Here is a 12,407-nt window from a genome sequence, read left to right on the forward strand (position 1 = left end):
TGTGAGGAGCAGGTGGTGCCTTTACACCAGACAGAGGGTTTGCTGGGACTGAAACACAGGGTGCAATATGGATGCTTCTCCTGCAGCACCCAGCAACACTCCAGGCAGCTGCATCTCTCTGCTCCATGAAGCGACCACAGGGGCCTTGGTCCAGGAGATAAGGGGGGGTGTGCGAAGGGCAGCTGGGTGGCACCTGGAGAAGGCTGGTCAGGGAAGTGCCACCAGGTGGTGGGGCAGGGAGGAAGCGAGGTCACGTTGCGGTTGCTAGTGTTACCCGTACTGGGAGGAGAAGGGACCTTAGCGAAGGCTCCTGGAAGCAGCAGAAGAGCCTTGATACGCACAGACGGAGGTAAAACCAGCATCGCTCACGGCGGACCCTCGGCGTGTCTGTCAAGGGGTAGCAAGAGGGGAAGAAAGAAGAAAGATCCAAACTTATACAAAGAGAAAAGAAAGAAAGGAGATAGGAGTTGGCTGAAACACTCATTTTCCCCCTTTCTGGTAAAATAAAAAATCAAAACCCCTATTTGAACATAAAAAGCCGGGCTGCGATAACCCGCGCCTCCTCGCCCCCCGCACGCCCTCGGCGGGAGGAGGAGCGGTCCCCGCCGCCCGCACCTGCTCCGGGGGGGCCGCGGGCGCCTGCGCGGCCGGGCCGGGCCGGGCCGTGGGGCCGCGCTCCGCGGGCGCCGCCGGGGGCAGCGGGACGGCGGCCACGTGACGCCCCCGCCCGCCCGCACCGCGCCGGGCGCTGCGCACCGAGCCGGGAGCGCCGGGCCGGGAGCACCGAGCTGCGGAGCCGCGGCCGCCGCCGCGCCGCCCCCCGCCTCCGCGCCCTCCGCCCTGCCCGCGGGGCACGGGAGCCGGTGACGGGAGCGAGGCGGAGTCTGGAGGGAAGATACGGAGAGATAGAGATTTAAATCACATCCCCGGCTGTAGAAGGGGCAGCAGCAGCAGCAGCCCCGGCGCAGAGGCACGGACGAACGCGCCGAGACAGGTCTGCCGGCTCCGCCGCTGCTGCTGCTGCTCACCATGGGTGCCGCCGCCGCCGAGCCCCCCAGCGCCATGGGCCTGGTGTCCAGCGTGGTGAACGACACCCTCGAGTTCTACCGCTGGACCTGGAGCATCCGAGGTAACGCGCTAGGGCGGCCGCGGCCCCGCCATCGCCGTGCCCGGCGCCCCCCGCCCGCCGGCGCTGATGCGCAGCGGCTCAAAATGGCTCCATCTCCCGGGAGACGCGGAGCGCGCTCCGGCTCCCGGGATGGGGCCGCGGCGGGGACAGACCCCCCCACCTCACCCCCGCCTGCCCTCCTCGGCCCTCCGGGTGCGCTCGGTGCGGTGTTTGTTTATCTGCCTTAATCCCGTGTAGCGGCCCGGGGTGCGCGGGGCATCGATCCGCGGCAAGGTGAGCGCGTCCCCCGGGCGCCCGCGGGGGGACGGAGCGAAATCCGCTTCCCAGGGCCGTGTTCCTCCGGTGCTCTGCCGCCGCGGCGTGCCTCGGGCTCGTCATACGGGGATCTGATGTCGGAGGTAAGCGAGGCCCTCCGGTAAGTGGTGCCGGAGCTCAGGCGGGCTTTGGCTCCTGCGGCAGGTGGGAGCCCCGCGTCGGCATCGCGTGGAGTTCAGCAAAAGCAATGAGGAAATGGTTGTTACCGCCGCTGCAGCAGCTTGTCATTTTATATTGTGTGTTTGGGTCAGTCCTGCTGTTTTCCGTTTTCAATGTGCTCCACTCCTGTATTGGCACTCCACGACTGCAATGTGGCAGATGCTGAAGGAAGAGTAAATGTCTCGGAATACGGAGAAATGTGCAAAAGCAGCTTGCGGTGCTGGGACAGCAAATGAGGTGGTGCCTTGCTGCAGTGGCCGGTAGCTCTGGCAGTGTTATTGGTCAGCGTGAATGGTTCTGTCTCGTGTGTCAAATGAAAGGAGTCGCTTTCACAGCTGCTATTGTGAGTAGCCACGGGCAGCTGGCAGAAGGATCATTTACTCCTCTGGATGTTTTCTTCATTTTTTCGTTGTCCACGCAGCGATGAGGTTTAGCTATTTTGAAACCCAGAGCAAAACTGGTGTGCATGTAAGTGTGGATGTGTTTGGTGGCAGTGTGATGGGTGGGAATGTGGGGCCTTCATTACAGACGGGAAGCTCACTGCATCAGCAGTCTTTGCTTTTCCATCCCCCTTCCCTTCTGCCATCTGCCACATAACAAATTAATCTTATGTTATAGATGGAAGAGCTCACTTTTTTCACAATTTGCCTTTCCATACCTTCTGTATTTTGCTGTGTTTTAAAAATTGAGCCTGCATGCGTATTTTTCTCTTCTGTTTTTAAAAACTGCCAGAATAGAGAGCAAATAGGAATGCTTGCAGCAGCACTGCATTGTAATCTACCAGTGTTTGCTCTCTGACTCTTGCAACATACAATTGTTCATAGACTGCCAGGTAAAGAATGAAAGAGATGCTATTCTGATCAATCAATAGCATTTTCAGATGGATATAAAAATAGATGTGGGTACAAAGTTGATAACCTTATAGGTTACTTGATTTATTTGAAAAAATACTTCAAATTCTGATATATTTCCTGAAATTCAAAAATGTTATTTAAGTCTGTCAATAGACCATGTCTATTGTAAGCAAAACTGATCTGAGGGGGAAAAAAAAGAAGAAAAAGTAAGTAAATGGAAAGAATGTAACAATAAGTAACTAACTATGATACTATACATAGAGCAAACTTTTTTCTTCTGCTTCTTTGGAGGATGTTAAGCAGTAGTAGGATGACATTGTTATTGCCCCTAAAATATGTGTAAGTCTTATTGATTTACTAAAGTAAAATTTTTAATTTTTGCTTTAAGTTCAGTAGCACTGCTATTAAAGTAGGATTCCATTGTAATGAAGTAATCAGTCCTATCTCGTGGAAAGTTTCTTGTTCCGATTTTGGATTACAGCAGGTCCCTGCAAGGCAAGTTTTGAGTAGAGCCTAAGTCACATGAAAAACACATTACAGTTCTTATTTATAGCCAGTAGTATGTGGAACAAGGTTCTCCTGTAGTTTTTACAGTCAGGTAGTGATAGGTGTCACATTGTAGTTACAAGGTGGCTCAGGATAAGAAAGTGTTACTCAGGAGGCAATGCTGTGTGGCTGTTCAGTGAAATAATCTTTAATGCCCCAAGTTTTGCAAAAATACTTGCTCAGTTTGCTGCTTTTCTGCATGTTTCTTTGTTCAGATAAAAATAATTGTCTCCATTTGCCATCTCTGAGTGAACATACAGCATCCTTCCAGTACCTAAAAGGGATGCAGGAGAGGGACTTTTTAAAAGGGCATGTAGGGATAGGACAAGGTAATGGCTTCAGACTGAAAGAGAGTAGGTTTAGATAATAGGAAAATAATTCTCTCCTGCAAGGGTGATGAGGCACAGGAACAGGTTGCCCAGAGAACTTGTGGGTGCCCATTTCTGGAATTGTTCAAGGCCAGGTTGGATGAGGCTCTGAAATCCTAGTGAAAGGTGTGTCTGCCCATGGAAGAGTGGTTGGAAGTAGATGATCTTTAAGGTCCTTTCCAACTCAAGCCATTCTATATGTTAAAATTGTGAATTCAGCACTGTTATGAATTCATGCAATTCACCTTTGTGTTAAGAGCCATGACAGTAATGTTGCTCAACAGAAAACACAAATTATGGCATGCAACACCATTGCCTAATGTTCAATATCATTAAATAAAAAACTATACCACGCAGCAAAGTTGCTCAACAAATGATGCTATGCAATAGCATTACACAATAAATCATACTGAAACACTACTACACAGCAAAATTACACAACAAAATGTGAAGAAATTTTATTCCCACTACTACTCCTACACTTATTCTCTCAATTTCCCACTTCCATTTTTTTATTGAACACCTGTGTGTCTTCAGCCCTGTTCTCTGTATTCAGCAAGACTGTCTTGCCAGCAGGTGTTTTCTCCTGCTGCCTCGGACTCCTGTGATGACACTTCTGTAGAACTGTGCCAGAACATCCCACTGAGTCTTGTGCTGCTTTATTTTTGTACATTAAAGATTTGATAGTTTTCCTTTCCTTGCTTTGTGCTATTTAAAAAGCAACTGACCTTTCTCAGACCAAAGAAACCCCAAAAGACCAAGTATATAATGAGCCTAAATGGTTTTGAGTGGATGTTACAATTTGTTTTAGCATTAAGCACGCTGTCTAAATCTGATTGGTTTGTGGTTTTGGTTTTTTAAGTCTTGCATTTGGGAATAATAGCAGTGTTCTGTTACTTTTTCCCCAAGTATATTATCAAATACATTTTCAGCATTAGCTTGATGCTTTTGCTTGTTCATTTGTTGAGAAGCTACTTTGCTTCTCTCCACCCGTGACTAGTTTTCAGACCCCCTTACATGAAAGGCCAAAGTCCATTGTAACTATATATTCACCTAAGAGGCTGAAGGACATAATTTAGGAAGCCATAATCTTCAAAAAGAGATAGAAGGGTCAAAAACATATTCTTAGCGGTCATCAAGAGCAAAAAAAGATGGTCAGAGGAACAGTTACTATCAGGAAATATGATCTAGGAATTCCATGTCCTTATTTCTGTAAGGGCATGGGACCAGCTCCATGTAATTGCTAGGGCAGGGCTTCCTTCTTTCTCTCAGCTCGAGTAGCTGGTTGGGGTTGGATTTGCCAGGAAGGATTAAGGGTATGATTAGATGACTGAGCAAGTGACTTAAAGGGAGGTTCCAGGCTGAGTCCAGGGGAACTATTAAGATGAATAACTCAGGACACAATCAGAAAAGAAGAGTGTGGAAATCTCAAAATGTGGGCGAAGAGGCCATTGTCAGTCGGGGAGGGGGAGTAGGGGACTGTGATTTGAAGAGAAGACTCATGAAACACTGGACAAAAATATTTATTTAGAGGAGCTACTTAATTTGAATGTACTGAGCTAAGGAACAGAAGGCTTTACTGACTTTGGGTGGGAATGATTGTTCTTGGAGCTCAAGAGTTTAAGGAGGCAGGGCCATCCCAGGCCACGTGGGACTGCTTTGGAACAGCAACTATTTACAGCTGTTGCAGTTAATAAGATTACTGACTTTTTCCATCAGTAGGAAAGGAGAGAGATGCAAACTTTCACTTTAGTGGTAGGGTAGTGTTCTACCTAGCATCTTGTTCAGGAGCAACATCAATTGTAGGTTTTATCAGTTGGGTCAGAAGTGTAAGGCAGTGAGGATGGAGAAGATGGGAAACTTACAGCTGCTTGCCTAAAAGGTGAACCAGTGGAGCAGCTTCCTTGAGAACAGTGATTGCCATGACCACTTTTGCTAAGGGATCTCGGGACTAATTTAAAAATTGCCCAAGACGTTCAGGTTCATTTTCTTTTTCAGTCCAGGGAACAGAAACAGAACAAAACGTGTTTCTTCTTCCCTTGTACCTTCCCCCATGGAAAACCCAAGTATGACCAAAGGATCCTAAGTGTTTATGCTTGAGAAGTTCACTGGGGTGCTTAGCAGAACACTCTCAGTGCAAGTAGTCCCTTGTAGCTGAGGATTTGTGCCAAAGCTGGAGGCAAGTAGAATCCCGGTGAAAGTGCTTCAGAGGGTGATGATGGGGAAAGAGAATGAAGGGTGAGATTAAGGTTCATGAAGTCTGTATCACAGAAACAAAGCAGAATGTGTTCCTGAACTTTCAGAAGGCTGTTTGAGCATCAGATTTGGTGATTTGGCACAATACTTGTCCTGCAGATACAATATTCTTCTCAAGGGACCAGTTTTTTCAGTCTGTGGCCATGGCTGAGTAAAACACAAGGATTAGACAGGGAGAAACACACTGGAAATGGAAACATACTGTCTAACTGGGCTGGCTGTCTTGTGGCAGAAACACAAGGAAAAAACCTGTGGCAGAAGCAGCACTTGGAGAAATTGATTGTGGAAGCAAAGAATGTTAATGCCTAGATCATATGAGACTGCTGTCAACTAAACTGAGCAATAGGAGCATCCAGTTTATTTGATTCATTTGACATTTAATTGCCAGTTAGTGAAGGGAGGGAATTTATTAGTGAAGAAAAAATATAATGCTTGGTATTGAAAGCAATTTGCTGATTGAGGGAAATTCTACCCCCATTTCATCATCAGGAGATTTTATCAGATTGTACAACTCAAAAGACGTAGTCAGAACTAAACAGATACCAAGAATTTTTGGAAATGGAAACATCATTCAGAAAAGTACATTAGTGAAGGGGAAGTGTCTACTTAGACACCTTGGGTCAGCAACCTTCAAGACCTTTGTCATGAGGGAGTAGGATCAAGCAAAATAAACTCTATGGGTGAGAAGCTGAGTTATGAGTAGACAACTTCTCTTTCCTAAAATGAAAGAGGAGAAGTTGTAGGGAAGATATGCAAATCTCAGCTCCAGTAAAGAAATGAAACAGAAAAAAACCTTCAAAGAGCACCAGCAAGAATGTAATACAAACTTCTGTTTGAACACTCATCAGCATATTCCAGAAGGAAAAGGAAATGTGTTGACAAAATGACAAGAACATAACTGAGTATTTGAAAATTCATTCTAAAGCTGTGTAGGTAGCATGTCTTGAAACCTTTGAAGGAAATAAGTTGTTATGAATACTCTTAAAGGAGAATCCATGGGAAAAGACGTGGAAATGGCTGTACACAGAATTTAACCAAGCTGATTGCATGACCTTAGTACCTACTGCAGAAGGTCAAATGGCTAGATGTTTAGAATTCAGCACATGGCAAATTGCTGTTGCAGAATTCTAAGCAAATCATGTTTCTCAGCTGAGGCATCATGAGGTGTAAATCAACATGTGGTCCTGGAGCCCCATACTGCAACCAGAGGTGAAGAATTCTTGGGAAGTTGAAATACCTTGCTATGAAGCACATGCAGCCATCCTGGAGACTCCAAGGTTACACAGATTGATCGGGGATAGTGGCTGAACTCTTGCTCATAGGTGGCTGTCTCTAGTTGGAGTGCCGTGACAGGAGTGTTTGTAGCTGTCACCCTGCACTCGTGCTGTGCTCAGGGTGAGGAGGGCTGTGGCAGGGCTGTGCTTGTAGATGTGAACCACCAGAGGAGGTTGTATTCAAGGCAGCTGTGCTGCTGCCTGTGCAGCCAGGGAAGAGTGTCAAAGGCTGCACAAGGACAGGTAGTAGAAGAAGCTTAGGGAACATAGGATGCAGTTCCTTTTAAGGTCTTGCAGATCAGGAGTCATGAGGAGTGGGTGAGGCAAGACTCCAGTTTTTCCTCTGCTGGTCCAGACAGGTTTTTGGAGTTACTTGATTGATTAGGAGAGCATTTAGATAGAAGGTGAATGAATGAAAAGACTCCAAACAGATATGGAGAGGACTTTGTGAGGAAGAATTTGCTAGGATGCAGGGCTAAGGTGGGGAGAAGAGGCTGTTGTGTGTACTGAAGAGTTTTTTGAGGTAAAGCAAGTGGGGTTGAATGAATGCCGGAATGGCGTGAAAAACTGGAGCTAAATGAGAGTTCATTTGCCTAAAAAGAATTGACCATTAAAAGAATCACAGCTTTGGCTTTTAAAGAGGGTTGGTATGAGTGGAGTGTTCCTGGAGCACAGAAGTTTGACAGTGTGATTTTAAGGACAGATCTCATCCATAAGGTAGGACTTCTCTGACTAGTAAATATATGACAAGGCTTCGCTTTCTTAAGCTGTATTTGGAAACCAAGTTGGTGCTACCACTGCGCTTCATAAGGAGCACTTTGAGTGGGTCTGTCTGACTGACACCTCACTTAGGAGGATGTAGATGCTGAATACAGTTCCTGGATCTTGTGTGGTGACAAGTGGGTACAACTAAGCTCAGTGTTGTCAAACTCAAGTGAATCTGAGTGTATGAACTTCAAAGTCTTGTGGAATTTTAAGGATGCAAATGAAGGCAGCTCTGAAATTCAGGCTTGGCAATACTTAGGTGTTAGTCCTGTTGGGGTTTTGAGTACTGCACCCTAGCTAGTAGGCAAAGCAATAAGTAGCTGCAAGGCAAGCCTGGAGATAAATGGAGCGCAGAGTGGTTTTTATTAGCTCATTTTGTGTGTGCTTGGATCTCTAGATAAGCATGAACTAGATTACCTTTCTCTCATGGAAGGTGAGGGAGAATAAGCTACCTCAGTTTGGCTTGCATTTGATGCAAGATAGTGATGCCTGTGGGCGTCAGTAGCTCTTGGTTTTGTTTTGCTTGCGTGCCTGCAACTCAACTTCTTTCTTTAGGTACTTGAATAATTTCAGTGGTTTGATCCTTAACTCCTGTCCTGGAGTGTTCACTCTCTCTGTGGCATTGTGTCTGCTTGTACCATGGGATTCTTCCCTTGTATTGTGTTTGCATGGGAAGGTTTTGGTACTGGGAGGGCTGTGCTAGAAGCTTCCCCCGTGTCCAACAGAGCCGATGCCAGCCCATTCCAAGATGGGCCCGCTGCTGGCCAAGGCTGAGCCAGTCAGTGATGTAATAAAATCTCTGTGACAACAATCACACCATCAAAAGCAGCATGGCCAGCAGATTGAGGCAGGTGAGTCTGTCCCTCCGCTCCACTCTTGTCTCTCTACTCTTCCACCTCTGGGGTCCCAGCACAAAAAGGACAATGACCTAATGGAGCAAATCTAGAGCAGGGCCACCGAGTTGTTCAGAGAGATGGAGCACCTCTCCTATGAGGAAAGGCTAGGAGAATTGGAATTGTTCAACCTGGAAAAGAGAAGGCTTTGGGGTGACCTAATTGTGTCCTTCCAGTATCTGAAAGGAGCCTACAAGAAAAATGGAAAGAAACTTTTTACAAAGGCATGTAGTGAGAAGATGAGGGGGAATCACTTCAAACTGAAAGAGTGGAAGTTTGGGTTAGAAATGTTAGGAAAAAATTCTTTATTCTGAGGATCGTGACATGCTGGAACAGGTTGTCCAGAGAAGCTGTGGAAGCCCCATGCCTGGGAATGTTTAAAGCCAGGGTGGATGGGGCTCTAAACAACCCAGTCTAGTGGAAGATGTCCCTGTTCATAATAACGTTGTTTGAAGTGGCTGATCTTTAATATCCTTTCCAAACCAGGCCATTCTATGATTCTACAATAATATATTTAAGAAGAGGGGGAAAAAATAGCACAGAAGTAATTGCAGGCAGAGAAGAGTGAGAATATGTGATACAAACCACTCTGCAGACATGGAAGTCAGGGAAGGAAGGCGAGGGAGGAGGTGCTCCAGGTGCTGGAGCAGAGATCCCCTGCAGCCCATGGGAAGGACCCTGGTGAGGTACCTGTGCCCCTGATGCCTGTGGAGGTCCATAGGGCTGCAGAGCTCCATCTGCAGCCTGTGGGGGAGCCTCACACCTGAGCAGGTGGATGCTGTAAGAAGGCTGTGACCCTATGGGAAGCCTGTGCTGGAGCAGGAAGGATCCAACACTGGATCAGTTTGTGAAGAGCTGCACTCTGTGAGAAGGACTCAGGCTGGAGAATTTCATGGAGGACTATCTCCTGTGGGAGCAACCTGACACTGGAGCAGGGGAAAGACTCCTCCTAAGGAAGAAGCAGAATCAGAAATAGTATGTGATGAACTGACCGTAATCCCTATTTCCCATCTCCCATTGCCACTGGCAGGGCAATGACAGGTAGAGAATCAGGAGGGAAGTTAAACCTGGAAGGAGGGTGGGTTTGGGAAAAAAGTGCTTTTTGGGTTTGTTCTACTTCTCATTATACAACTCAGATTTTGATTGGTAATAAATTCAAGTAATTTCCCCAAGTCACATCTGTTTTGTCTGTGACAGTAATCAGTTTGTGACCTCTCCCTGTCCTTATTGCTCTCTGCAGCTCCCTGAAAGGTGCTTGTAGTCAGGTGGGGGTTGGTCTCTTTCTCCAGGCAACCACTGACAGAACCAGAGGACACAGTCTCAACCTGCACCAAGGGAGATAGAAGTTGGATATTAGGAAGAATTTTTTTATGGAAGGAGTGATAAAGTACTGGAATGGTGTGCCCAGGGAGATGGTGGAGTCACCATGCCTGGATGTGTTTAAGAAAAGACTGGATGTGGCACTCAGTGCTGTGGTTTAGTTGAGGTGTTTGGGCATGGATTGGACTTGATGATCTTGAAGATCTCTTCCATTCTGTGATTCTGATTAACTCATAACCCTTTTCTTCTATCTTCTGTAACCTATCCAGCTGAGAGGGGAGTGACAGAGCAGCTGTGGTGGGCCCCTGGCCTCCAGACAGGGTCAAACCAGTGCATCCCTGGTTTCACTTTCTGTTTCAGCATAATCATGAAACCTTGACTGTTTGGTTTGTTTCCATCATATTTTCCTATTCCTCTTATCTATTTCTGCTATATCTAAAAAAGGTCTTCTTCCAGCTCTTGCATATGTTGTGCTTAGTTTACATGCTTGACTATAGTGTTCTTCTATTTTCTTTTTTTATCTGCTTATAGATATTATCTCCTTGATTGCTTCTCCCAGTTATGACCAATAAGAAAAATTTTTTTATTGCTTTCTAAATGTTCTTAGAATATTGCTGAAAGAAGTGAATTTATAACCCATGTCTTTCAGTTTTCCTGTTGAGCCAGCAAGTCTTCTCTCTGACCTGATTTTATGTCCTCCTATTCTTAGAATATCATTGTAACACCTTGTTTTTAAATGGTTTGAGTTAACATTAAAAAAAAAAAAAAAAAAAAGTACTTAGTAGTTAAATTGACTAGCTGGGCTGTAAATAGGAACTTCATAATCCTATTTTCTCCACAGTTTAATATTTAGTGGTTTACCAGGCACAGATGAGCCCAGTAGAAATACTCACAGAGTACCCTAAAATGCTTTGACAATTAGGTCAGGTTTTTTTCTACTCTGTCCAATCTCCATTTCAGTGATCCCTGAATTTTTTGCCATGAGGGAGAAACTTTATTGCTGAAACCATTAGGGAACCTTGGGGCCATGTGTTAGCATGGAAGGCAACACAACTGTGGAAGTGAAAAGACTCAGTTGTAGCAGTCGTTTGGACATGGACATTATGTAGCTTCCAAACTGACGATTTTGCTACTGTGTATTAGTGAATGAAAGATTCAGACACTCATCATTCTTTTCATCACTTTTGGGTCAAAAACATTTTGTCATTCAGTTCCTATTTTGAAAATCCACATTTCAAAATTAGTCTTTTTGTGTGTGTGTGTGTGTGTGTGTGCTTGGTTCCTCACCCCTCCAATGCATCATTTTTGCTGATGTTAAAGGGATGTTGAGGGATTAAGTTCTAAATGTTTTAGAGTTTTGTTTTTCCTTGGAGGCTTTGACTGATGTATTTGTGTTAAGCTAACAGAAGACCTAATGCATCTCACAACTGTAAATTTACTTCTGCCTCTGAACTTTGAAGCGCTAATGCATTTCAGTAACTCCTTTTGTAGTTTTTAATCAAAACAAAATTCTCATCTCATTCATCCTTCTGTAAGACCAAAGTGATGAGGAGCATCCTTGTGATAATACAAACAGGAAAACCAGGTAGTTTATCAGAGAGCTTTCTATGCTGCCTCTTGCAAATTTTACCCAGTAGTTTTCTGGTATTATTCTTAGTTAGATTTCACTTGCCACTGCTGGTTTTCATACATGCTCAAGCACTGCATTTAAAAGTCTCTAAATGTTCTAAATGCTCTCTACAACCCCAAATAACTGTATTACAAGAGCATCAACATAAGTTGTTTATATTTTCTGTGTAGTTAAACATCACTATCCTTCCGGGGTGTTAGCACATTAGACATGAGTCAGTGCTGAATTTACTGTCAGTGCTGAATTTACTGTTCCATGTATGCTGAGTATGTAACACTTGACTCCACAGTGGATAAGACCTTGCAGACTTATTATTCAACTGATATTAATAATCTTTTGCATTTTTCAATGAACTTATGTTTAAACTGAAGGAATCCAGTATCTATCTTTGGAGAAGATCATCATACCCTGTGATCATCCCCTTCAGCATTATAAAACTCTGGGTGGGCCAACAGACTAATCTGTGATTGCAACATTGAATGTGCATAAATCCTGTGTTTGCATTACTGCTTACTGATACTTCTACAACTATTTTCATAGTGCCAAACCCCAGTGTGAAATGCCATACCCCAGTATGAAGCAGTGACATGCGAAATAGTTTTGGCAAAAAACACAAAAGTTTGAATGAAAGTTTCAGTAGAAGAAAAACTTTATGAGGTATGTTTTGTGCAGTACTTCTATTGCTTTATAAATACAGAGACATATGCTGGATCATAAAGTCTGCAAGTAGTTTATAAAATTACATTGTGTAGTTGGGTTGGGGGTTTTGTGTGCTTTCATCTGTTTACTCCATAACTTACAATACTTAAGAAAAAGCATGCAGGCATCACTGTATTGGGAATGCATCTTGCATTTGTGATGTTTGGAAAAGAAGATTTGGCAACCAGAAGAGTACTTC

At 44.9% G+C, this 12,407-nt stretch overlaps 1 protein-coding gene across 2 annotated transcripts in view; it reads left to right on the top strand.

The window, feature by feature from the left end:
* The first annotated feature begins 828 nt into the window (after positions 1–828).
* The window catches only part of ELOVL4 (ELOVL fatty acid elongase 4), a 34,249-nt gene continuing 22,670 nt past the window's right edge, over positions 829–12,407 (top strand). Inside the window, exon 1 of one of the 2 annotated variants that reach the window (XM_054279880.1) lies at positions 829–1,129. In XM_054279880.1, the coding sequence (XP_054135855.1) occupies positions 1,030–1,129 (100 nt within the window). In that variant the 5' untranslated portion in view covers positions 829–1,029. Of the gene's footprint in view, positions 1,130–1,381; positions 1,528–12,407 lie in introns of those variants that run through there. The other variant, XM_054279881.1, reaches the window with a different exon arrangement.

This window comes from Melozone crissalis, unplaced genomic scaffold (assembly GCF_028551555.1).
Source record: "Melozone crissalis strain CALT ecotype California unplaced genomic scaffold, PUWL_Pcris_2 ptg000027l_1, whole genome shotgun sequence".
In the NCBI taxonomy this organism is placed as follows: domain Eukaryota; kingdom Metazoa; phylum Chordata; class Aves; order Passeriformes; family Passerellidae; genus Melozone; species Melozone crissalis.